A 27,476-nucleotide genomic window follows, 5' to 3' on the forward strand; every position below is an offset into this window, starting at 1 on the left:
CACTGGTAACAACACATTTATTTCGGTATCCTGCTGTGTGACCAGGAGGTGTTTTCTGTGTTCCAATGATTGATTAATTATAACAATTAAAATTCCAGAAGGTAAACTACTGATTGTTGCTCAGAAGCATAGGTTAAACAGACATGGTACCACATAAAGGAATTTTCAACACCTCTAACCTTTTGGTCATTTTGAATATGGATTATTAGGCTTTGGCAATAGATCTATTAAGATAAATATACTTCTAAACTTTATGGTTTTCTTCTGATACAACAGGAAAGATCTGGATTTACTCTCTGAAGTTGAGAAGTCTACGATATTCTTAGGAACTTACAAAAGGCCATTATCTGAGGCTGTCCTATTTGTCACCCATGTGCCTGTATTCTATTCAAAGGGAAAGCATGGTAGGCAACAACTGCTAGTGCCATTTTGTGGCATTGGTGCTTGTGGAAAATAATAATTTCCTGCAGATGATAGGCTATAAATAGTTTTAACATAAACTTCTGTGTCCTAATCAAAGAATTTAGAAAGATTCCGAGTCAAGAACTGGATAGTATGTTCAGCTGGGTTTCCTGTTAGAATCAGCCATTTCTAAGCAATTGCATCATACAGGGCATTTTGTTTCAGGCCTTTTATTCTTGCCTTTAAATCTTATAGCATATATTTTTAAAGGGTTTGGTACAAGTAACAATTGGGTACTCATTGCTAGAAGAAGACATACCCATGTGCTGATCACCAAGTATGATTTATATTACATTAAATTAAAATTATATTCTGTTGGAAATAAACAAGAGGGAGTTCCCAGATCCTAGAGAATATTATGGCTAAGGAAACAGAGAACTCAAAAAAGGATCCACCTCCAAGAAACTAATTCAGTATAGTAAAATAGAATTAAGTGCCCTGTCTTAGGAAAAAGCTCATTAATAATAAGAAATGGGGACACTGTACATCATTTCTTTGGAGATTAAAGTGCAGGCTATGAAATGGCATATAAAATAATGCATAAAATAGTGCAATCCTAAGGTGCCATTCTTTTTTATGACGCATAGCCTATTCTCACATGTCCATTTTCTCTCAAAAATCCAGCTGTAGTGACACCTGTTAGCTTATTTATTTAGGCATTACTTATACTGTTTTACCCACTTTTGGGGGGGAACATAGAATATTTTAACATTTTTAACACATAGAATAATAGCGCATACATCTTGAAATTACTAGATTAAGGCAAGCCCCTGTAAAGTTCAGTACTCCAAAAAAATACATCTTACAAAAAAAGTTCCTTCCAAAATCAGTGGCTTTAGACCTGATGGCACCCCAATAATCTTTAAAACAGTAGGATTGCCCCAAATACATTTGCATTTGCCCCATTTCCAGGCTCTATACATCAAAAGGTTGAGAAACAGGTTCTACATAACCTCAGGATGTGCAAAAACTAAGTCAGCCTCCATGTGGGAGAGAAGCAGAAGATCCATTTGGGGCAAGAGGGTGGGGCAGTACTTCATTTCTTACATATGCTTTTTCACATTTTCATCCATGTGTGGTAGTGCTGTACCATAATGAATTTTATATGTGGGAATGACCCAAACAGAAGTCTCCAAGGTAGATGATGGAAATGCTTTATGAAGTGTTGTATTGTAACAACTCACTGCATTTAAACTAGAAATGCAAAATCAAAGTGTTCTCCCTTAGGTATAGTTTTCCCACTATATGTAAGTTTTAGTTAATCAAAATAACTTGTGATTTGTAGAACCCTAAATGCAAGCCAGAACCTCTACATAATAGTTGTCTTGATAACTGATAAAGGCAATATCTTAACATGGTTTAGCTTTTCTGAGTAAGACTTAAAACTGTAGTGCTTTATTTTCCTAGTGAGGAAACACACATGCATTAAGTACAACTCAACCTTAAAAATCTGGGTCTACTAGGTGTATGCTGTAGAAATCTGGTGTTGGGAACAGAAAATTTACCTTCTCATAGAGCATATGTTTGTTATCAAAGTCCTATACTCACAAAACTAACGGAAGACTAGATACATTTAGGCAATTTGGACATAGTTTTAAAAGAAATTCAGGAAACTTTTAATAATTGAAGACATACTTCGAGGCTATATCCCTTTGATGCATAAGGATTATAATTTATAAACCTGTGCTCTGATAGTTAAAAAGCCTTCCTACTTCCAGAAAAGTAGACCATTCAAGTATGAGTATTCCAGTAGGCCTCCTACAAATACAAAGGTATAGTAATATGGCTAAATCCTCTGATTAAAAAAAAAAAAGAGACTCGCTGAAAAAATGAGTTCCAGACAAGGACTTCTATGGATGACCTTGGCTGACAAATGTTTCTAGGACATTGTTTATTTTAAAGTTACCTTCTCAACAAACCATAAAACAATTGGATGTTAACTTTTTTTTCCATTGAAAACATACTACAGAATAAATGGAGCATCAAAGTCAGACATAGAAATGATCAAAATCTAAGGACAATATTAAAAGTGGAAAGTTTCATTTGGTAAGGTTATCTAAAGGATGAATAACCATGTTACGTTGGACGGAATTTCTTTTAAAGGGAATAATCTTGTGCTTTTATTCAACTCTGGTACTTACCAAAACCTTAGGTTTTACACAGGTGTCAACTCCCACCTAGAAAGGGACAGTTTTTTTATATTACACCTAAATTTACTTTAACTAACTGAAGCTCAAGGCAACAGTTGTTAAAAAGAACGTAAAAGTAAAATAACTACATAATTTAGCTCATGAAGATAAAACTAAAACAGTGATTAAGTTGAATGTATCAGAGATATACAACTAGAGAAAAGAACTATTATACACAATTTGGAAGTTGTTAAAGTGACCATTCAGAAGGTTGAACAGTGCAAGACATGCATTTCCAGTTACAAGCTCAAAAGAGTGCAAAAAAAATTAAAGCTTTTGTTTAAAGTTTAAGAAAAGCATGAAATTAATTTTTTTTAAAAAAAGCTTCTCTTAGGTCATCTCCCAGAAATGAAATGATCAAATTGCTTTTTATGGTACAATTTTCTTCAATGAACTTTCCTTGTGGCGAACCTGCCTCCAAGAAGTTAGGTCCCTACTGAGTTACTGCATTTAGTCTGAGCACACAGTGAGAAGTGAGGATCAGTACTAGCTCCCAGAGATCTGATATCAATAGAAAGAGCCTTGGATTTGGGGTTCTGCCTTGATCAGTGGGCCTGAACCCTACAGAGAACAGATAAAGCAATGGGCTTTACGATTTTCTTGTTCCTGTAAAACTGGAGGACAAATGGACTAACAATTCTCCCCCTAGAGGCAAGCTAAGTCAATGAAGATGCCACTCTAAAAAAGTGGGTAAGTACAGAGGTTCAAGATCAATACCAGTGCAAGAGCTTTTTAAGTGAGTTGACTCGGCAATGCATGCATCCATTCATGCGAATGTAAGACATGGCCCCCAAAGAGAACTGAAAACATGTATATAACAACTGGATACATCCCTTGCCAGTAGTTTATAAAAATATATAGTCAATACTGTAGAGGCTCCTTCTACAGTCAATACTATGGAAGTCCATTCAGTTACCCATTACTTCAATACCAAAAAGCATCAACTACTTTTCAGACATTCCAGACGAAAAGGTCACTTATAACAAAAAGTCATTTTTTTTTTTAAACAAGATAGTGTCCATTTAAAAAGGGTTTTTTTTTCCTCTTTCAAGTGAACAGGACATTTTCTGTATTAAACTTAACATCTAGTCTGTCAAGACTGGGTTCAAAATCCTTATGTAATGTGCATATATGCAGAAACAAACTTACTTTAAACATTATCTGCACAGAAAGAAGTTAGTTCCCCAAACATTATAGCATGGGTCTGTTTAGTACAAATCTATTGCAAAGTAAAAACATTCTGTGCATTGTATCAGTTCCATCAGAAGCAGGAAAAGAATGTCCCAACTGTAAGAGTTCAAGTTAAGTTGAGTTCTGAAAGCCTAAAAACCTAAGGGACACCATGTTGCTCTCAGCATCCTGATATGCATAATTGTTTAAGCTACCAAGCCATAATGTCTTCCTCTGGAGCTAGAACCATATTCCAAAGACGTTACTTTCTATTCCGAAGACGTTTGGATTTCCTAAGAGAGTCTATGGCTTCTGTTGCCTTCCTTCGTTTCCGAGGAGACTCCTCATTCTGCCCAGACCCTGAGGAATTTCCTACTGCACTTTCCATCACTTCACGTAGTTTGCGTTCCAGCTCAGCCAATCGTGCATTCTGTTCACCTATGATCTGGGTCTGCTCTAGCAGTTTCTGGTCTTGGTCTTGAAGCTGTTTCTGCTGCTCTTGCACTTTGGTGCGAAGCTCAGAAATTTCACGCCTGAGAACAGTCACTCCAGCTCCATTGGTTTTAACCTGCTGCTGGAGTTTGGTAACCTCTTGTCTTGAAGGGTTTTGCTTGGAGAAGAGCTGCATTGTTGTTAGGGCTGCAGATGGTCCTGGAACTGGGGAAAAATAAAAAGAATCACCAGGTTTGCCTACTAGCAATATTTAGATTTACATTAAAATAGAGTATCAATTTCTTTTTTGCAAACGATTCTAATGGACTCATCAGTTTTTAATTATAAATGAGTTTTAATTGCTATTTTCCTGCTCATGTGGCAACATGTAGACTGTCAGCAAAGGGAGAACATTTAATGGCATAAACATCGTTAAAACATTTTTAGGATGTAGCAAGAAAATAATTATTTTCTAGCTGGGTCCCAGTGGCCAACTTCCCAGGAAGCTGAGATCTGAGGATCTCTGTTTGAAGTCAGCTGGGGCAAACAAATCTGAGACTGCTGTCTCCAATTACCCAGCAAAAAACCCCAGGAAATTAGGGAGATGGCTAAAGTGGAAGAGCACTGACACTGAGTGAAAAAGCTAAGCAAGAGCAAGTGGCCCTAAGTTCAAACCACAGTAGCAGTAAGCACCCCACCCTCCACCCTGATTATATTTTCAAAGCCGGTAATGGTGGCTCATGCCTGTAATCCTAGCTACTCAGAAAACTGAGATCTGAGGATTGTGGTTTGAAACCATATCAGGCAGAAAAGTCCCCAAGAGAGTCTTATTTACAATTAACCATTCAAAAAATGGGAAGTGGCACTGTAGCACAAGTGGTAGAGCACTAGCCTTGAGCACAAAGGTTCAGGGACAGGGCCCAGGCCCCGAGTTCAAACCCACAACTGACAACAAACAATAAATGTTCAATCTATCTTATTTTATATAAGACAAACATTTATATAAACAAGCATCTGAACACAAAATATTGTATATATTATATTGTCTCAAGCCCAGGGCTCAATCCTCAGTAGTACCAAAAAAGTATATGTCTCTCCTGCCTTCCTCCTTTTATTTTTTTCATTGCAATACTGTGATAAATTCAGGGCCTCTTGATTGCCTACCATGTTCTTAATGTTCACTCTGCACTTAAATGCAAAGGCTTCAACTGAGCTAAACAGCAAGGACACTACCAAAGAGTAGGTTTCATCACACATGATCAGGAAGAATTCGACATGGTACAGAAAGGCTTGGAACTAAACTTTTTTAGGGATAAAACTGGAATAGAAAATGGGCATAAAATTCACTAATTTACTCTTAATTGCTTGGGTTTTTTTTTTTTAAAGTCTTGTCTAAAGGTTTTCTTTTTTTGTTTGTTTTGGCACTTGAACTCAGGACTGAGCACTGTCCCTGGCTTCTTTTTGCTCAAGGCTAGCACTCCACCACTTGAGCCATAGTGCCCCTCTGGCTTTTTCTATACATATGTGGTGCTGAGGAATCGAACCCAAGGCTTCATGTATACGAGGCAAGTACTCTACCACTAGGCCATATTCCCAGCCCTCTAAAGGTATTCTTTAAGAACCAGATGAATGTATTCCTTAAACACATCATGCTAATTTTATCTTTACCTGTGTAAATAACCATAATATTTTCACTGCTTGAAGTATTATTTCTTCTCACCCAATTCTGCTTAGACCAATTCTTACCTTGTGACAACTGCGATCAGCCAATACTGACTTTATTTTCTTTATGATTCTGCCACATTTGGCACGTAATTGAACACTGCTTTAACGTATTTCTCTTGCCCAGGAGAATTTAACTTTGATTCTGGACTTGCCTTATCCTTTGAATTTACATGAAATTGTATGGTCCCTTAGTTCATATACCATGTATTATACTTCTTTTATAGTTTCTACAGTGCTGTGTAGAAAACAGGTACTCATTAAATCAGAGATCCACTGAAAAATGCAGGGAGCTAAGTAATCTGAATAAAACAAAAAGATTTACCAAACTGCCCCTCTAACGTATTTGGATTAGGGATCTCAAACAATTCAGTCTTTCACAGAGAAGGACACAAATTTCAATGATTTTATAAGCTTTTTTTTTTTTTTTTTTTTTTGCCAGTCCTGGGGCTTGAACTCAGGGCCTGAGCACTGTCCCTGGCTTCATTTTGTTCAAGGCTAGCACTCTACCACTTCAGCCACAGCGCTACTTCTGGCTTTATGTGGTGCTGAGGAATAGAACCCAGGGCTCATGTATGTAAGGCAAGCACTCTGCCACTATGCCATATTCCCAGCCTGATTTTATAAGATTTTATAAGCTTTTACAAGATAACTACAACAGAAATAAAAGGTTGCAAGACAGTCTTATGTGTCCTATCTTTTAAAGTGGCAGCCAGGTACTTTGACAGCAGAAATAATTTAATGGGTTATATGAAGAGTATTTTGGAGCCAGGTTTTGTGGTACATACTTATCATGTTCACACTTGTGAGCTGAGACTGGAGGATGGAGAGATCAAGACCAGCCTAGATTATACAAAACGATCCCGTCTCAAAAAATTAAAAGGTATTTTCAAATTTTATCTGGAATACTTTTTTTTTTTGGCCAGTCGTGGGCCTTGGACTCAGGGCCTGAGCACTGTCCCTGGCTTCTTCCCGCTCAAGGCTAGCACTCTGCCACTTGAGCCACAGCGCCGCTTCTGGCCGTTTTCTGTATATGTGGTGCTGGGGAATCGAACCTAGGGCCTCGTGTATCCGAGGCAGGCACTCTTGCCACTAGGCTATATCCCCAGCCCCTCTGGAATATTTTTGTTTTAAAAAAACTGAACAAGAGGGGCTGGGAATATGGCCTAGTGGCAAGAGTGCTTGCCTCCTACACATGAAGCTCTGGGTTCGATTCCCCAGCACCACATATATGGAAAACGGCCAGAAGGGGCGCTGTGGCTCAGGTGGCAGAGTGCTAGCCTTGAGCGGGAAGAAGCCAGGGATGATGCTCAGGCCCTGAGTCCAAGGCCCAGGACTGGCCAAAAAAAAAAAACTGAACAAGAGGGCTGGGAATGTGGCTTAGTGGTTGAGTGCTTGCCTAGCATGCTTGAAACCCTGGGTTCGATTCCTCAGTACCACATACACAGAAAAAGCCAGAAGTGGAGCTGTGGCTCAAGTGGTAGAGCACTAGACTTGAGGGGAAAAAAAAAAGAAAAAGAAAAACAGAATAACAAGTTACAACCAGCATATATGTATTTGTGTGAATAAGTTATATATAACTTTTTACCTAGTAATGCTACCTTAACAAAAAAAAAAGTTATAAAATTATGCATGAATACTATTTTAAACTGAAGATACTATAATCAAGAGATACCTGGAGGAGAGCCCATGAGTCTTCCAGACACATCTGATCCTGGCAATTTCCTCTTTAGAATTGGAACAATCTTCTCATCGAAGTACTCCATTGCCATGGAGGAAATATCCCTTAACTCCTGTAGCACTTCATGAGCTCGTTGAGGCGCTCTGGTAGAATTGACATATCTCAGTACACGATAAATTTCATCAATCACCTAAAATAATGAATTCTCATTAGCACCTATTTATTTATATTTATTTACTCATTTGTTTTTAAAATAGCTAACCAGGCATAGAACTGATCACTTGTTTTGCAATTCCTATAAAGGCCTACCATGTATGTTAACTCAAGTACTGTTCATGGGTATTATACCTTACTATAACTGCAGTATACAGCTTTTAGGGTTCTTAAAGTACTTTTTTGTTGGTGGTGGTCATGGACTTGAATTCAGGGCTTGGGCACTGTCCTTGAGCTCTTTTGCTCAAAGCCAGCACTCTACCACTCTGAGCCACAGCATCACTTCCAGTTTTCTGTGGTTATTTGGAAATATGAGTCTCACAGACTGGCTTTGAACCAGGCTCCTCAGATGTTATCCTCCTGAGTAACTATGGATTATAAGCATGAGGCACCAGCACTTGGCTCTCATAATACTTATAATTAAGAGTAATTAAGCACCAAAGGGTCAAGACAAAATATGGCTCCTCTGAAGGAAATCAGAGTAAATGGGGAGATACAAGTGTATATACTGAAACAAAGTACAAAGAGCTGCTAAAGTAACTAGAGGAGGAAACACACAAACAAAATCCTCAAGAGGCTGTGATCAGATAATTCAAATCCAGCCTGGGCAGTAAAGTTCATGAGATTCTATCTCTAACTAATCAGCAAAATACCAGACTGGTGACCAGGCACCAGTGGCTCATATCTGTAATCCTAGCTACTCCTGAGATTGAGATCTGAAGATCATGGTTCAAAGTCAGCTTGAACCAAAAGTCTGCAAGACTCTTATTTCCAATTAACCATCAAAAAGCGGAAGAGGAGTTGTAGCTCAAATGGTAAAGTGCCAGTTATGAGTAAGCAAGGTGAACCACCATAAGGGCCTGAGTTCAAGCCTCAGTACTAGCAAAACCCAAACAAAACTAAAACAAAAAACCCAACCCTCCCAACGACAATAACAACAACAAACACATGGGTCACCAGGCTACTAGTGATAATAAAAAGCAGGGACCATCTTTATCTTTTTTCATTAATGCATCTCCCAGAACAGTTCACTGTCACTGCTCACATGAAGCTCATACTTCAGTATGTGCAAACTGCCGATGCTCTATATGGCAGATTGAAGATTTGAGAGATGCATACAAGAGGCAAGCTAACCAACTAGAACACCTTAGTTCTCTTTAACAGGAATGGAATACCAATGTAGTGGTCAGGGTTTGCCAACTATACTCCAATTTAGCTAGATAAGGCACACATTAATTTACTACATGCTGCTCATAATTGCTCAGATTAACAGCTATGACAGAAACCATATGACCCACAGAACTAAAAATATTTACTATTTGGCTTTCCTATCATAAAAAGTCTGCTGATCCATCCCTAGGTAACAGTGGCAAAAGAATCTCAAAATTGTGATAAATATCAGGCAATTTGATTTAAATCACAAGTTGCTGTTACCGATATTCATTTCAGCAACTGGGAAATAAAAAGCTGACTGTAGAGATGAATTTTAACAAAATGGATATACACAGAGATAACATATATAACATATGCATATGTATAATATTATATATGTACCACCACAAGTGAGTTGTGCTCTTCTGAAGTATGAAAATCCTTTAACTTTTATAATTCAGGAATGGCATCTTAGAATAACTTGCTAGAGAAATCATAAACTAAATTAATTATAAATTACACTGAAAGAATTGTTGTATATCATGTTTACTATAGTTTGGATCTGGAGACTCTAAAGGTCCATGTGTTAAAGGCTCAGTCCTTAGTTGGATGCTATTGGGAAGTGGTAAAACCTGTAAGAGGTGGGACCTAGGAAAAAGGAGCTAGGTAACTGGGACAAGTCCTTAAAGAGTCCTTCCTATCTCCTCTGCTTCTGTTTAACATGGCCTCCACTCTTCTATGCTTCCATAATGGCATACAGTGCTGCCACAGGCACAAAGCAACAGACATTTGAGCCAAACCTTTCATTTCTGAAATTTGTTACTATAATAGACAGTTGATTAACACAATGTTCTTATTTCAGTATGTGAAAATCAAGTGTTGCATTTTCATATTTTAAAGACAGTATTTGAAAGTGTAAGAAAAACAAAAAAAAAACCATAAAAATGTGACAACAAAAAAGCCAAACAAAAACGAGAGTAATAACAAAATAATCCAAACATTACCAACTCAAGTTAGCTATTTTGGTCTGAGTAAGATGGAAAGTACCAGTAACATAAAAATAAGAACTATGAATATACATACTGTCTTTCCAGCCAAGACATAAGCTTTAAGAAGGTACTTTCAAGAAATGAAGTAATCTAAGATGAATTAAGTATAAGACATCTCTGAAGTTTTAAAAAGTTTATTATTTTTTGGCCATTTCCAGTCAAGTATAGGTTTGCGGGAAGAAAAAAAAACAGAAACAGAATAGATTGTGAACAAACAGGTACTAGTAAACAACAGAGAAATCATATTTGTTCAAATCACCACATAAACTTCTCTAAGCCTGAGTTTTCTTAGTCTTCTTTGTTCTACCTGTGGCTGTAACAGATGGTAAGTAACACATGGAAAGTGCTCTGAAAATAAGAAATGGTTTCATAAACATAAAATACAGCAATAACAAAGAGAACAGGTTAGTCAATATTCACATTATGAGGTAAAAATGGTTACAAATGACCTTTCCAGTGAAGAGGCAAAGTATGCCTGGGACAAATATAAGAGCTGCTCAGAGAAATGCTATGAGGACCAAATGCATCTGGAACACCAGAGATACTGTCCACCATTGCCACTTTGGCTTTGTTCTCTTATTTGGGGACTAAAATTTAAAGTGAGAAGTCAACAAATGGTTTCCAGAAAAGAACAGGACTTGACTGGACCTCATTTGCTTAAATGCTAAGGGTCATCAATCCAGTCATACAAACTTGACAAAATAGAACACATAGTGGAAACTACTGTAAACACCTAATACTAAGTATTTTAATCTTTGCACCTCCCCTGCATTTGGCTACAACTGCTCTACTCATTACTTACAAAAACTTAAGGATGTTTCTGGAAGCTGGAGAAGATAACACAAAGTGGTTGAAAAGACCTTTAAGGAATCAGAACCTGAAGTTCCTAGTTGTTCCCACTTATTTAGCCCCCTACAAAAGCATTTGTAGATCATCTGAGGAAAGTGCCAAATACTAAGGAATATTTCAAGTAAAATTATAAGACAAGATTTCCACCAAAATCAACATAGAAAATTAAAAAATGAGAGAAAGTACATATATAATATTGTCAATGTTTATGATCCATAAATAATAAAGAGAACTCCCAAATTTTACTAAGTATTAATAAATTCTAATCATGCTAAGGATTGCCAGACATCAATCAAAGCACAAAATGACTTTTTAAGTTCATAGCCAATGCTTCGATCTCATCTGAATTTATATACTTAATTCAAGAAGTGAGGTATTACTAAAGGTTTAAGAACATGCAGTATGATAGGATTTTTATTAACTTAGAAATATAGTTATTTCTTTGTTAAAGAGGGTCATTACTCAGCTCTGAGTATATTAATGTATAAGAATTGTTCTATGTAACTGTAACCCCTCTTTACATCATCTTTTCAATAAAATTTAAAAATAGATTTTAAAAAAAGGAAAAAATTTACTGTAAATGATTTTGGTACACTATTGTATATATGCCTACCTGATCTAGGGAAGGAAAAGAAAAATAAGGGTGTAAGATATCACAAGAAATGTATTCACTGCCTTATTTTGTAACTGTACTCCCTTTGCACAACACCTTGTCAATAAAATTTAATTTAAAAAAAGGAAAAAATAAAAACAAGGATAAAAAAGAACTGCTTATTCTGGGGGCTGGGAATATAGCCTAGTGGTAGAAGTGCTCGTCTTGTATACATGAAGCCCTGGGTTCGATTCCTCAGCCAGAGGTGGCGCTGTGGCTCAAGTGGCAGAGTGCTAGCCTTGAGCAAAAAGAGGCCAGGGACAGTGCTCAGGCCCTGAGTTCAAGCCCCATTACTGGCAAAAAAAAAAAAAAGAACTGCTTATTCTGGTCAAACCTGCAAATTTTATAAGGTTATCATTATGAAACATTTCTCAAGCAAAACAAAAATGAGTTTGTCCTCCTACTTCACCTCCCAAAAATTATAACAATCTTGAAGGCAGGACAATCCCTACCTTACTCATTGCAATATCTCTGGCATCTCTGCAAACATTAAAAGTTCACTTTTTTTTTTAGTATGAATTCTTACTAAGCTTCTTTTATAGAATACCAGAGCCTCTGTATATTTTGTAATTAGAATTTTAAGTATAAAGATCACATGAATGATACACAATTCACATCGATAATTGTACAAGAGCTAAACAAACCCATTCCCTCAGAGATGTAAGAACAACTTTCAAATACCACTTTGTAAAAGTTTCTAACAATTAAAGCTTACATAGAACAACAATTCAGCTATTCTGGGCAAGAGTCAATGTTACCTTTCCTGGGATGAAGCAACAGAGATTGGAATCCACGTACTTCATAAAAGTCATGTTTAAGAGTGACAACCTGGTTTCCACAGCAGCAAGGATGTCTGCATGACGAGCTAGAGAATGGTTTCTCCTTTCTGACTCTCTCCTAAAATAATAATAAACATAAATAGCAACCATTAAAAAGCAGTAGTGTGGATTAGGATGTGAAGCAATAAAAATTCCTCAATGATGGTAGCCCCACTGCACAACACCTTTATAATAATAAAATCATTTTTAAAAACTCAATGAGAGGGCTGGGGATATGGCCTAGTGGCAAGAGTGCCTGCCTCGGATACACGAGGCCCTAGGTTCGATTCCCCAGCACCACATATACAGAAAAACCGCCAGAAGCGGTGCTGTGGCTCAAGCGGCAGAGTGCTAGCCTTGAGCGAGAAGAAGCCAGGGACAGTGCTCAGGCCCTGAGTCCAAGGCCCAGGACTGGCAAAAAAAAAAAAAAAAAAAACTCAATGAGACAGTCATTGAGACACATCATTCAGACACCTACGATGTCATCATTAAGTGTCCTGACCAATGAACCACATTATGGCATTCCTGATAAGGACTAGTACTCACTGACAAAAACAATTAAAAAACAAGATACTACACAGTGAAAAAGGGGTCAGAGGTGGGCCTCCAGTGATAAAGTGCTCGCTGAACAAGTATGCAAAGTGAATGTGAGGTCCTAGGTTCAAATCCTAGTCCTGTCAGAATAATAAACAAATACATGCATCATATATACATTATTGGTTTGGGAGGGATGGGGGAAGAATGATGAAAGGGATGATATCAACTAAGATATAAACTGATTAATTGGGGGCTGGGAATATGGCCTAGTGGCAAGAGTGTTTGCCTCCTACACATGAAGCTCTCAGTTCGATTCCCCAGCACCACATATATGGAAAACGGCCAGAAGGGGTGCTGTGGCTCAGGTGGCAGAGTGCTAGCCTTGAGCAAAAAGAAGCCAGGGACAGTGCTCAGGCCCTGAGTCCAAGGCCCAGGACTGGCAAAAAAAAAAACCTAAACTGATTAATTGAACAGTAATCCCTTTGTGCAGCTACTTAAACATAATAAAAAAAAATATATATATATACATAGTGTGTGTATATATATATATATAGAGAGAGAGAGAGAGAGAGAGGGAGGAGCTGGTGGGGAAAAAAATCCATTCTTCACCAGCCACTGGTGGGTCACATGAGTCATCCTACCTATTCAGGAGGCTGAAACCAGAAAAAAGCTATTTGAAGCCAGTCTGGGCCAAAGAGTCCATGAGACATCATCTCCAATTAATCAGCAAAAAGGCCAGGCTAAAGGTATAGCTGAAGTGGTAAATAGAGCACCAGCACTAAACAAACAAGCCAAGCCAAGGTATGAGGCCCTGAGCTCAAGTCCTAGTATAGAGATATACATACATGTAAACACACACACACATACATACACATGCATGCACGCACGCGCGCGCACACACACACACACACACACTAAGAGTAGCTCAATTGTAGACCATTTACCTAGTACACACAAGGCCATGTAGCCCAAGCAGGCCTCACACTTTCCATCTTCCTATCTCTGTTTCCTGGGTGCTAGGATTATGGGCTTGCACCACTACACCCATTTACTTGGTGTTTTTTTTTTTTTTTTTCATATATAAAACACCACTGCCTTTTCCAAACTCATGAAGATTCACTATTATGTCTTCTTTGGAGGATTCGAGAGTATACTACTGATATTTATACTTAGAGGTCTATATGGTCCATTCTGTATAGATTCTTTTTTTTTTTGGGGGGGGGGGGCAGTCCTGGGGCTTGGACTCAGGGCCTGAGCACCGTCCCTGACTTTTTTTTGCTCAAGGCTAGCACTCTGCCACTTGAGCCACAGCGCCACTTCTGGCCATTTTCTGTATATGTGGTGCTGGGGAATTAAACCCAGGACCTCATGTATATGAGGCAGGCACTCTTGCCACTAGATTCTTGCTTGGCTCTCTTACTCTCAGCTGGTCCCTACCTTTTGAGCTACTCTTCCAGTTCAGCATTTTGTTAGTTACAGATGCAGTCTTGGAAGACTTTTCTGCCTAGGTTGGCTTCAAACTGTGATCCTCCAGGTTTTAGGCTAAGTAGCTAAGATTATACGAGCCACTGGCAACCAGCAAACTTCCACTGGCAACCAGAAAACTTCATTTTATTCACATGAAGTTTGACTCAGTTGTCCCAGCATCTATTATTTTTATTTTTTGAGACAAGGTCTCTCAATTAGCCCAGGTTTGCCTTGAACTCATGATCCTCCTGCCTCAATCTATGAAGTGGGATTACAGCTGTGTGTCAACCACACTCAATTACTGCTTCCAAACTGAATTGTCTTAGCAATTGAACTGATAATTGTCTTTTGCTACAAAGCTGAAAATTATTTAACATGTAAACTTTGAGACTTAAAACAAAAAATAAAGAAACAAACAGCACGCTCCAACTATAATCCAATGTCATAGTTTACTATAACATACCTCGGAAGTTGTGCTTTAACTTGTTTCTGACACAGATTATGGTATCTCTCCACTTTCAAAAATCCCTGATTCAACATTCTCTGACAGACCAAGTCCATTCTTTTACAAACCTATGAGGGAGAGGGGAGACAGAATTAAAAAAAGAAAAAAAGTCAATAACCAAATTATTAACAATGAATTTAGATAATCTGATGACTGAAAGCTCTGGGAACTAGTATTGTTTGCTGTCTGCATCTCTTGAGAGTCCGTGTAAGTGGGTGAATCTCTTAAAACATGCAATTCTTAGAGAATCTTATTAAAAATTAATATTAATCTTGGCAAAGAAGTGTCATTCTATTTAGGTGTTAAATACAGTGATCCCTCACCTACTGTGGGAGTTATACTTCACCCTGTGCTAGGTGAAAATCTGTGAAGTAGCACTGTTTTTCGTCATCCCTTACTACATTGTAGTTCACTTATTGCTACTTTGTGAATTTTCACCTATTACAGGGGTCTCGGGGCCCTTGTAACGTAGCTCCTGTGATAGGTGATGAATCACTATTTATGTATTAAAAAAAAAAAACAATCTACAATACGGTGATGCCTCAATCACCAAACTGTGATATAGCAAGGAAGGACTATGGAACCCTAAAACCACTCTAACTATGTACCTGAAGGTTCTGAGCAGTTTGAAACAAGAACAATTTCCATTCAGCCAAAAATGTATAATTCAAATTTAAGTCTAATGTTTCATAAAATTTACATAATAAATAACCAGAATGAGAATACCTATTTTTCCTAGTGATTTGGGTCAATTATGTCCTCTAAAATATTCCAGTGTATAGCACCAAGCAAATAGTTTGAGTCCTTAAGCCAAAGACTAGAAGTCAGAACAGCTGGTGTGAGTCCAGTCTGCTCACATTCTCTTTTTGTTTTGTGCTGGTCCCGGGGCTTGAATTCAGGGCCTGGGCTCTGCCTCTGAGATTTTTTTGGTTCAAGGCTAGTGTTCTACCACTTGAGCTACAGCTCCACCTCCATCCAGCTTTTTCTGAGTAGTTAATTGGAGTCTCATGAACTTTCCTGCCCAGGCTAGCTTTGAACCATGATCCTTAGATCACAGTCTCCTGAGGAGTTAAGATTACAGGCATGAGGGCTGGGGATATATGGCCTAGTGGCAAGAGAGCTTGCCTCCCATACATGAAGCCCTAGGTTCTATTCCCCAGCACCACGTATACAGAAAATGGCCAGAAGTGGCGCTGTTGCTCAAGTGGCAGAGTGCTAGCCTTAAGCAAAATAAACCAGGGACAGTGCTCAGGCCCTGAGTCCAAGGCCCAGGACTGGCAAAAAAAAAAAAAAGATTACAGGCATGAGCCACTGGTGCTCAACATATACACATGATTGCACAAGCAGGCTACCACTTAAAAGCTGATATAGGGCTGGGGATATAGCCTAGTGGCAAGAGTGCCTGCCTCGGATACACGAGGCCCTAGGATCGATTCCCCAGCACCACATATAAAAACGGCCAGAAGCGGCGCTGTGGCTCAAGTGGCAGAGTGCTAGCCTTGAGCGGGAAGAAGCCAGGGACAGTGCTCAGGCCCTGAGTCCAAGGCCCAGGACTGGCCAAAAAAAAAAAAAAGCTGATATAGCAAGTGTAAAATGTGGATATTATCTAATTCAGTTATTAGGATTAAATAAAACATATGCTAAATCACTTGTTAAACCCTAAGCTGCTATACAAAATTGTTAGCTCAATAAAGTTTATCTTAATATTAATTTGAAACCTTTGTCTTACATATTTAACTGCTTTACTTGTGATACCCTTGCATCTTTCTTAATTAAATCTAATATAGAAAACCTGCTTTTCAATCCCTAACTATTTTATAATGGTTTAGTCCTCAATCTGGAGGTTGAAAATACAAGTCACTGAAGTGACTGTCTAGCTAAAGACCAAGACAATTATGCTGAGGTATCTTATGCTTTTTTCTCTCACAGCATTCATGTACACATACTTGTGGACATGAAATGCACTTTGATATAAGTCTGCTTTCCTCTGAAAACATAGAGACCAAAATTCTTGCAAACCGGGCTGAACTTTATTTAGACTTCCATATTCTAACATGAATAACACATTGTGATAGTCATGGTATGCCACATAAAATGTATTAATGCAAATATTTATTTCCAATCTCATAATTAAAAAACAAATTTTGAGGGCTGGGGATATAGCCTAGTGGCAAGAGTGCCTGCCTCGGATACACGAGGCCCTAGGTTCGATTCCCCAGCACCACATATACAGAAAACAGCCAGAAGCGGCGCTGTGGCTCAAGTGGCAGAGTGCTAGCCTTGAGCGGGAAGAAGCCAGGGACAGTGCTCAGGCCCTGAGTCCAAGGCCCAGGACTGGCAAAAAAAAAAAAAAAAAAAAAAAAAAAAAAATTTTGAGCACTAAATAATTTATTATAGATGATAAACCCAATACATAATAACATGTTTCTAATCAAAATAACTCTTCCTTCCAAAATTATTTAGTGAAGGATATTATTTTACACTTCGGAAAATTCCATTATATGCTTGCAAAGGAGTAAGTAAAAAACATACACAACAAAAGTAACTTACTTACATATTATGGACCCAAGAAGATCTTTGGAATTGTTCTAGGTTTCCTAGATCAAATTTTAGACAGTCTGTGCCCTAATCCTGAATAACCACATTGAACTCTGTGAGAAAAATAACTTTCGTTGTACTATTACGGGAAGGATAAGGCAGTTCATCTTTGTGCATGATATAAAATAGGAGAGCTAAATTCTCATCTTTCACATCAGATGTCTAATATCAGACTGCCTCTGGTGAGTAAAACTTGGGGGGACTGTAATTTTTTTGCTGTTGTTGGTTGTGAGGATTGAACTCGGGGCCTGAGCACTGTCCGAGTGCTTTTGCTCAAGGCTAGTGCCCTTCCACTTTGAGCCAAAGCTCTTCCAGTTTTCTGGTGGTTAATTGGAGATAAGAGTCTTAGTCTTCCCTTCCCAGGCTGGCTCTGAACAGCAATCCTCAGGTCTCAGCCTTGTGAGTAGCTAGGATTTCAAGTCAGAGCCACCAGTGCCAGGCTTGTAATATTAATTTTTGTTACAATCATTTGATACATTAAATCATCACATGGAGAGGCACTAAAAAGAAAAAAATAGTATCTTCTTCTTCTTCTTCTTTTTTTTTTTTTGCCAGTCCTAGGCCGTGAACTCAGGGCCTGAACACTGTCCCTGGCTTCTTTTTTGCTCAAGGCTAGCACTCTGCCACGTGAGCCACAGCGCCACTTCTGGCCATTTTCTGTATATGTGGTGCTGAGGAATCGAACCCCGGGCCTCATGTATACCAGGCAAGCACTCTTGCCACTAGGCCATATTCCCAGCCCCCTAAAATAGTATCTTTTAATCCAAACTTTTAGGACATTTTCTTGTCCTTGTAGACTCTATTTTGTTAGGGTCTTTTTTCCCAGAGCTGAGGACCGAACTCGGCCTTGTACTTGCCAGGCAAGTGGCTATTCTGCTGAGCTAAATCCCCAACCTATCTTATTGGGTTCTAAGATTAATTTTTTTCTAATTTTAAAAATTGTTATTATAAAAGTGATATACAGAGGGGTTACACTTATATGTCAGGTAAAGAATACACTTCTTTTTGGACAATGTCACCTTTCCCTAGCTCTGTCCCAGTTTTTCCATCCTGTCCCCACCCACAAGTTGTACAGTTCATTTTCAACATATTGTTTAGTGAGTACCATTGCTGCATTTGTTTACCCTTTGTCCCTCCATTTCTGTGCACCCCTTGCCATCTCAAAGACAGATAGATAAACAAACAAGACAAAAAGAAAAAAAAACAACTATGAAGAAAAAACTTGTTTCCATTCTCTGGAAACAAGTATTTTCTTAATACTTTTTTTCTTTGAGACATTGTCTTACTATGTAGCCCAGACTGACTTTGAACTTTGTGATCCTACTTAGTGTCCATGTGCTAGGATTATAGCTGTACCAGACCTAGCTATGCAATGTTTTTGTAGTGGTACTGGGATTTGAACTTGGAAATACAATTTTATCAACCATTTATTTACAGAAAAAAAATTAAGAGCAGGGGCTGGGAATATGGCCTAGTGGCAAGAGTGCTTGCCTCATATACATGAGGCCCTGGGTTCGATTCCCCAGCACCACATATACAGAAAATGGCCAGAAGTGGCGCTGTGGCTCAAGTGGCAGAGTGCTAGCCTTGAGCAAAAAAGAAGCCAGGGACAGTGCTCAGGCCCTGAGTTCACGGCCCAGGACTGGCCCAAAAAAAAAAAAATTAAGAGCAATTCCTACTATTACAATTTTCAAAGAACGACTGAAATTAATTTGAGTTTTGTTATGTGCAATATACCCAATTCTAGGGTTTATTTATCTTTTACTAATCATCTAGAAACTCAATTAAACATGAGCACTAACTAGTGTTAAGTATGGAAGTATGGTTGATGAGAACACAAGTTGACACATAAAATCAAGGAAGGGAGACCTCACATGACAAAAAGATGAGAGGGCAAGGACTATGGAGTTATAAGTGATGGTGCAGGCAAAAGCATAAAGTCTGGAATGAGCAACCAGAGGCCTACAAATATTTCTCAAGACAGAGCAGGTGTATGGACTATGGTAAGAATTTCCAATGTTTTGAGCAAGGAAACCAAATGATAATTTAAAAAAATCACTTTAAAATAAAAAGGGCACTCGTCTTTTGAAAGATCTGGTACTGGGACAGTCAGCTGACCAGTTTTCAGTGAGCACTATAATATTAGAATATGATTCCTAAAAAGGTATGGTTCTGAAAATTTCACTGGTGATAACTGAAATCCATGTACATGAGCATCAAACGAAGAAATGAATTATAAAAAAGGCTTACAAATAAAGCTTTGAAACTGACATTTGGGCTGGGAGTGTGGCTTAGTAGTAGAGTGCTTGCCTAGCATGCATGGAGCCCTGGGGTCGATTCCTCAGTACCATATCGACAGAAAAGGCCAGAAGTGGCACTGTAGCTCAAGTGGTAGAGCACGCCTTGAGCAAAAGTAGCTCAGGAGCATTGCTCAAGTCCTAGGACTTGCAAAAACAAATCACAGTGCCAAAGCTAGTAAAAACATCAGAAGAAAGGAAATCCCAAAGACAAATTAGAGAAGCTCTAGAAAAGTCAATGTCAAAAATATACAAAGCGGGCTGGGGAGATGGCCTAGTGGCAAGAGTGCTTGCCTCGTATACATGAGGCCCTGGGTTCAATTCCCCAGCACCACATATGCAGAAAATGGCCAGAAGTGGCGCTGTGGCTCAAGTGGCAGAGTGCTAGCCTTGAGCAAAAAAAGAATTCAGGGACAGAGCTCAGGCCCCAAGTCCAAGCCCAGGACTGGCCAAAAAAAAAAAAAAAAAAAATATGCAAAGCATTAGTAGCTAGTGTAAGACAATCAATACTTTAATGTGGTTCTCTTTCCATTAATGTTCAATAAACACTGACAGTACAAAGGTACAGAAGAACATATATATGACTTCTGTTTAAGATTCAGAAGGAAACAATGTAACTATAGGAAAACAAAAATATACTATATTCCCCAAGTCAAGTAACTTAATTATCATTGCTGACAATGTTGTATGCTAACTTGGAACTCTAGATTATCTCACTTAGATCATGGATATAGCTCAGTGGCAGAGTGCCCAAAGGTTTTGGGTTTAGTGTTAGGCTTGGCAAAGCACACTAAAACAAAACTGAAGAAACCTCATTTAAAGTGTAGCTCTAAATTTAGGGGTATATTAATGATTTTCCAATGCTAAAGGAAAAACAAAGTTTCTCTGACTAAAACCAAACCAAAAAATCTTAGAAATGTGACCATCTAAGATGGTTAAGTTAAAAATATGGGGACTAATATTAAACAAAGACAATGACGATGTCAAAATTATCAGGGCTCATAGAATCAAAGGGTAGAATGATGAGTAGACAAGGCTAGGAGAGTTTGGGGATGTGGCTAGGGATGTAGTACAGCACCTCCTACCAAGCACAAAGTCCTAAATTCAAACCCCATGCCAAGAAAGAGAGGGAAAGAAAGAATAAAGATTTGAGGAGGTAAGTTTACCTTGATTCAAACATGATAACAACGTATTTGTATGTCAAAAAACCAAATGGGTACTCACTCAACAGCATATATACTAACAATTAGAATGATACAGAGAAGATGAGCATGGCCCCTGCACAAAGATGACACGCAAATTCATGAAGCATTCCATATTTTTTAAATAAATAAAATAAAGGAAAACAAAACAAAACAAAACAAATGGGCCATGCACAGTGATACAAGCCTGTATTTCTCCTGATCTGAAACACAGGGGGAAGGATGGGATGGTGAGTCCAAAGGACAAGCCTGGTTAATAATGAGCTCTAGGTTAGCTTGGGACACACAGCAAACCCTGGCTAGTAAAACACTTCAAAGTATATAATACTTATGTATCAGTTAAAAAGAATGGTTGACCCTAATAACAAGAAATATGAATGATGTTGTAGTGAATAGCCTGTATTTTCTTTTTAAGTTTTAAGTATTATGATCCAAAATGCAAAAACACATTCTTTTCTTTTTTTTTGTTTTTTTAGCAGCACTGAAGCTTGAACTCAGGGCTCTGTACTAGCCAAACGTGTAACACTGATGTGTGCCACAACACCTAGTGGCATCCCCATAAATAATATGCTTATTAAATTTAATCTACTTTAAATTTAAAATAAAAGGCTTTGTATATCTTTTTTTCCATGTATACCTCTCTCCTCTTAACAAACTATCAGAGTGCTGAAAGATTCGGAACAATATCAATTATAAAACATGCAAACCTCAAAACAAAAGAAAAATCTTTGGAATCAATTATTATATAAAATGGTATTTATTTTAGGTCCTTTTGTAAGTTACTGCTTTAGTATATGAGAATACATCTATTTTTTTCTTAGTTTGCTTATTCAGGATTTAAAATGTGTTTATCTTTTGTGGTACTTTCTAATGCAAATTAATTGTTAACTTATATTTAGTTATAAATCTTCTTAAACTTGTTGTACCTTGATGGTCCTTCTTTACCCCATAAGACAACACACTACAAATTTGGGAACTCCACAATTTTCCCAATTCTTGACAGTGAGGAGCAAGGGTCACAATATATGATGCCTAGTAACTAACTCAAAGCACAGTTTTCTATTAGCTGCCTTGAAAAATAGTACTCTGGATTTAAAAAATTTTAAAGATATTGTGAAGACTTTAAAGCATGCTATGAGTTAATTAAAGCTCTCCTGGGAGAAAAGCATTGCTATAAAACACATACAGTGGCAGATATATTCTGATTTTTACAAATGTTAAAATATGAAGCTGTATTTTAGTACCAAGAAAATAGTGTAATGGAACCCAGTATTTAAAAGCTATTCATTTGGTGCTCTACAGTTTCAAATAAATTGAGAAACGAATGTTTTTTTCTTCAAGATAACTCGAAATCTATTATTAAAGATTAAGGTGCTTATTAGATACCTCAGTTTCAACTTTTTTTTTCTCTCTAATATTGTGTAGCTTGAACTCAGGGACTCCTGCTTGCTAGGCATACCCTCTAACCAGAAAGGCAGGATTTCACTTTAATTTAATCCCCACCCCCAGGCCTAGATGGCAATCATATTTATGCTTTTTGTGTGGCTGGGAATCACAAGCATGTGCCATCACACTATTTTGTTGAGATGGGGTCTTGCTAACCTTGCTTGGGCTAGCCTTAAACTGAAATCTTTCTAATCTCCACCACTTGAGTGGCTGGGTTTACAGGTGTGAGCCACCACCTCATTTGACACTATGGATAACAGTTGAAAAAGAAGACAAACATCCTGGAGCAAAGCATGACTTTATGTACTTTGTTGCTGACTGAAAAATTTAATTCCAGATAATAAGCAAGAATTCTCAATTTAACCTGTAGTCAAATTCCTGTTCTGAACCACTAACAATTCCATTAAGTTTATATCCATTCATTTGAATCATGGGGAGAAAAACCGGCAATTTGTCTCTAGAACACCTTTTAAAACCTCCCCTAGTTCTTTTCAGCAGACAAGAACCTGGTGTTTATGAGCCAAAGTTATAGGCTCAAAGTTAGCTTTGAACTTCTTACATTTTGCCACTTATTTCACAGCCTCTCATGTATCTATCAAGGAACCTAGGTGACATACGTAAAAAGCTACATAAGCACATATCTGTTTTACTAGGAAAACAACTCAAAGGACACGTTTTATCTTTCAAAAGCTGTATTCAAACCAAAAAATTAAATGCATTAGAGGAGTTAATATTTAAAATTATTTCTTTGTACCTAGAATTTCCAGGCTTTGGATATGTTTTCTGGAACAAATTTAATGACAGAAAATGATCCAATTTACTGAGGCACTCCGATAGTTCCTTGGAAATCTCAGGATTGAGATTCAAAGTCTGCACTAAGTGAAATTTCAATTATTTTGATAACAAAAAAAAATCCTATTATCAACTAACTTGTAAAAATAACTGAAAATGTTATAACAGCAACTACAATTAAGAGAAAATCCTTTAAATACTGAAAAACCAGTAAATGAATTGTAAACCTGTCCTTTTAAGCTAGGTGCTAACCACAGTTATGAACAAGGTCCTTTCTTATGTGATTAAGCAAACTGGATAGAAAAGAACAAAATATGTGAACAAAACAAAACAGCTCATCAGCTTCTAAAATAGTTGATATTTAGCTCTATGGGAAGTAATTTGGTTCTTCACATCACTCCATTTCAAGCACACTCAGCCCTAATTCTACCCAAGGAAATACAGGGAAAGGACCTATGTTGTAACATATAATGGATACTTGCACATATACTTAAATCACTTGTTTTCACAAACAACTCTTTAGGTATACATAGCCATTTAAATTAAAAACACATATAAAGTACCTAACTGGTCAGTGTTTTCTGTCAATTTCATATAAGAATCATAGTTAATGCTGGCTGTCATTTAGTGACAAGCACATCTTCTTTTATAATGTCACCATAAGGTTACCTTCAGAAACCAAACCAATGAATCTAAAACTCAAAACACTTCTAAATTCCCATGATACTACTCACTTAGTCTAAGAGTTATCCATTAACTGTAAGTAAAGAAAGGAGTAAAAGAAGAGTTCCCTATTACTAAAAAAAAAAAAAAAAAAAAAAAATCTATTTGCAGAATCTTTTCTGGGAGATGCAGCCTTCTTAAGGAAAATATAATTATTGATTAATCATCTTTAACCTTGAAAGCTCAAAAGAGATAACTGCTTAAAAATTAAGTATGCAGGCTGGGATTGTGGCTTAGTGGTAGAGCGCTTGCCTCATATACATGAAGCCCTGGGTTCGATTGCTCAGCACCACATATATAGAAAAAGCCAGAAGTGGCACTGTGACTCCAGTGGTAGAGTGCTAGCCTTGAGCAAAAAGAAGCCATGGACAGTGGCTTAGGCCCTGAGTTCAAGCCCCAGTCCTGACCAAAAAAAAAAAAGTATGCAACTGAATATTTCAATTGCATTTGGAAAATATACCATTTATTAATAAATTGTGGTGTGTTTTACTTTTGTCTCCTAGAATGGGCTGCTTTCCCCTCTTTAAACATGTTTTAACTTCAAAAAAAAAAAGTAATATGAGGGCCAGAGCTACAGCTTATTGACAGTACACTTACATGTCTAGCATGAATAAGTCACAGAGTTTCAATCTCCCTCCTCCCCCAAACAAAAAGAAACACAAACCCTCAAAACCAAAAATGACTAACCTGTTTTTTTTCAGTACTTTCAAAACAGAACTGTGAACATTTCAAGCTTTACAAAGCCATTGCCTGGATGACTGAGTCAGTTCAAATCAAATATTATGCTCATGCAGAAATACTGGGAATTTTGGCCAAACATTACTCTTTGTAAAAATATGAAAGACTGTATTTAAGACACTACATTAACTTCTAAGATGAAACACTCTGAAAATGCGAGACACTCAATTGTGAAATCTTTTCAATGGAAGAAATGATGCATTTTGCTGTATGGTTGGCATGGTCGAACTGTTGTATTGACTAGAAAAAAAAAGTCCATTAGTTTGAGGAAATAATTATAAGCTTTCTTTAAAAGATGCATTTTTAAAAAAGCAATTCCAATCAATCTTAAACTGTTGTTAACCCTACTAAAATATATTTTGATTAAAAAGAAAATTCCATACACAAGCACATTCAGGTATGTCTTTGTCCTCTTAAAAACAATCCCAAGTAGATTTAGTGTCTACACAAAACAGCCTTGCAATCACTTCAAAATGTCCACCCCTCCAATTTCCTAATCACTTTAAGATAAATGGTGACCCGAAGGAAGCTGAATATCTTTCTGAAGTAAGATATTTATCAAACCTCCAGTCAAATCTCGGGGCTGAAGTATAATGCCCTAGGCAAATTTGGTATTATTTTCAAATCTTGAGCCAAACAACTGTGATTTTAAGGTATAAATAAATCTCTCCTACTGCTAACGGGTGGGCGTAAAAGCCTTAGTCAAGAAATGAATTGCAAGAGGGGGGCAAAAATCCTGCCAAGGGGCAAGTTGCTTCACTGGATGTGATGTGTCAGGGTGAGGCAAAGCCAGAAGGGTCATTTGCCGGGCTCTACTTCGGTGGTCAACTAGGGCGCTGGGGTTAAAGCCAACACACACACACACACCACACACACACACACACCACACACACGTCCCAATTTCTTCAGACCCTTCTACTGGGGTGAAATGGACCAACCCCTACCTCATCTTCTCCAACAAGCAAGCTTGGGTGGATGGGGAAACAATACGTGATTCTTGCGAGACAAATCAAGCCTGCAAGGGATCATCTGCTTACTTGAGAGTTTTTCCCCCAACCCAGTCCGGGGATGGAAGGCGATCCATAGATCGATGGATCAACTGGTCGATCATAGATAGATATAAAAGGCAGGCAGTGAGACCCTTCGGGAGAAAGAGGGGGAGATGTTCACACTCAGACCAAGCAGAGGGTGGGAAGCCTAACTTCGCTGCCGCTCCGAGGCGGGGCGCGAGGACACCCCCGAAAACGAAGCCCAGCGCCCCCAGCCGCACACCGAGGGCGCAATCGGAAACCAGCCGACTCCCGCCGCCCCGCGCGCCCCGGGGCAGCCTCTGGCCGGAGGGGTGCGCTCCCAGGTTGGCGCCAGCTGGGGCTCGCGGGGCGGGAGGGGGGGGATGTCCCTCCCTAGACATCAGCCCCGAGGAGAGGGCGGCGGGGTCCCGGCGTGGGGGAGGGGGGACTCACCAGGCGGAGCTGGCTTATTTCGTCGTAGGACATAAAGCTGAGGATGTTCTCGATGGCTACGATGGGTAGCGCCACAAGCGTGTTGTTTTGTGGCAGCTGGTCCGGAGCCATTGCTGGGGATGCCTGGGACCCCGACTGCGGGGCCTGGGATGAGGGCAGCGGAGGCTGTCGCTGAGCAGAGCCGGCGGCCGAAGAAGAGCCGCCATCGCCGTGGCCGCCGCCTCCTCCTTCCTCAGCCATCCGCTCCTCCGCTGCCGCCATCTTGGAAGTTTGAGTCCTTCCCCCCCACCACCGTGAGGGGAACCGGGACACTTCCTGTGCGTCACTTCCGCCTCCTGCAACCTACGAGGGGCGTGGCAGCAGAGGAAGAGGGCGGGGCTTCTGGGGTGATGGGCTGAAAGATGTCCTGCTTGCTGATTTTTCAGAGTAGAAAAAAAGAAAGCTACTGTAAACCTCTTGAAAAGTGATTGTCTAGGCCTTTTTATTTAAGGTGGGAAAGTACTTGAGGGCAAAGTTAAAATGAACTTTACTGGTGCAGTTTTGGGGTTTTTTTTGTTGTTTTTTTTGCCAGTCCTGGGGCTTGGACTCAGAGCCTGAGCACTGCCCCTGTCTTCTTTTTGCTCAAGCCTAACACTCTGCCAACTTGAGCCACAGCGCCACTTCTGGCATTTTTCTATATATGTGGTACTGAGGAATCGAACTCAGGGCTTCCTGTATACAAGGTAAGCAAGCACTCATGCCACTAGGCCATATTCCCAGCCCTTGGTACAGTTTTATCTCAAAACAGAAAAAGAACTCCCGACAAAGGATGATTAAAACCAATGTTGCCATAATATAAATGGGCCATTGAGTTAGACTATCAATATTCGTTTTCTGTAGTCATGATTGACTTAGGCAAATAAAAAAGGAATAAATGCTGATTAAAAAGTGCTACATAGATGAACATTTAGAAACGTGAAGTGAAAAAAGTAATGCACAAAATGCCATTTTTTTCATCTGATTTCATTTATCCAAAACATGATTTAGACAAATCTATTGGGATAAGTGTGAAAGTGTCCACCAATGCTGGGAAGAGTGTGAAAAGGAAGTGAGGTGCAGTGTTTCCTTTGAGGATGATGAAAAATGGGATTTGATAATCATTATGTGTGTGCAACTTATAATAAAGCACTAAACAAATACATTTTATTACTGATTTAGATAACAGTCAAAAGATGCTAAAACAATCATCTAAAATGTGATGGGAAATACTGTATTTATTATAATGAAGAAATTTGATGAATACCACTATAACCTAGTGATCAATACCAACATCATCAGCC

At 38.6% G+C, this 27,476-nt stretch overlaps 1 protein-coding gene and 1 non-coding gene across 2 annotated transcripts; one reads left to right on the forward strand and one right to left on the reverse strand.

Annotated features, from left to right (window-relative positions):
* On the reverse strand, window positions 1-26,459 carry Fbxo28 (F-box protein 28). Its single transcript, XM_048356746.1, has 5 exons — window positions 26,158-26,459; window positions 14,857-14,966; window positions 12,330-12,468; window positions 7,651-7,846; window positions 1-4,478 (listed from the first exon to the last, which is right to left on the reverse strand). The coding sequence occupies exons 1-5, from the start codon at window positions 26,416-26,418 to the stop codon at window positions 4,084-4,086; spliced, it is 1,101 nt and encodes a 366-aa protein (XP_048212703.1). The 5' UTR covers window positions 26,419-26,459; the 3' UTR covers window positions 1-4,083.
* Window positions 21,010-21,116, forward strand: LOC125360327. Its single transcript, XR_007212716.1, has one exon. It is a non-coding gene; the product is annotated as a U6 spliceosomal RNA (small nuclear RNA).
* Window positions 26,460-27,476: the final 1,017 nt, after the last annotated feature.

Source organism: Perognathus longimembris, chromosome 11 (genome assembly GCF_023159225.1).
Source record: "Perognathus longimembris pacificus isolate PPM17 chromosome 11, ASM2315922v1, whole genome shotgun sequence".
NCBI lineage: Eukaryota > Metazoa > Chordata > Mammalia > Rodentia > Heteromyidae > Perognathus > Perognathus longimembris.

Bases quoted from the DNA above. Each gene is read 5' to 3' on its own strand.
- Fbxo28 (XM_048356746.1), bottom strand. From the start codon at position 26,418: ATGGCGGCAGCGGAGGAGCGGATGGCTGAGGAAGGAGGAGGCGGCGGC. The intron at 14,967-26,157 runs GTGAGTCCCCCC...TCTCCCTCATAG, and splicing joins AAATAAGCCAGCTCCGCCTG to GTTTGTAAAAGAATGGACTT. The intron at 12,469-14,856 runs GTATGTTATAGT...TTATTATTTTAG, and splicing joins GTTAAAGCACAACTTCCGAG to GAGAGAGTCAGAAAGGAGAA.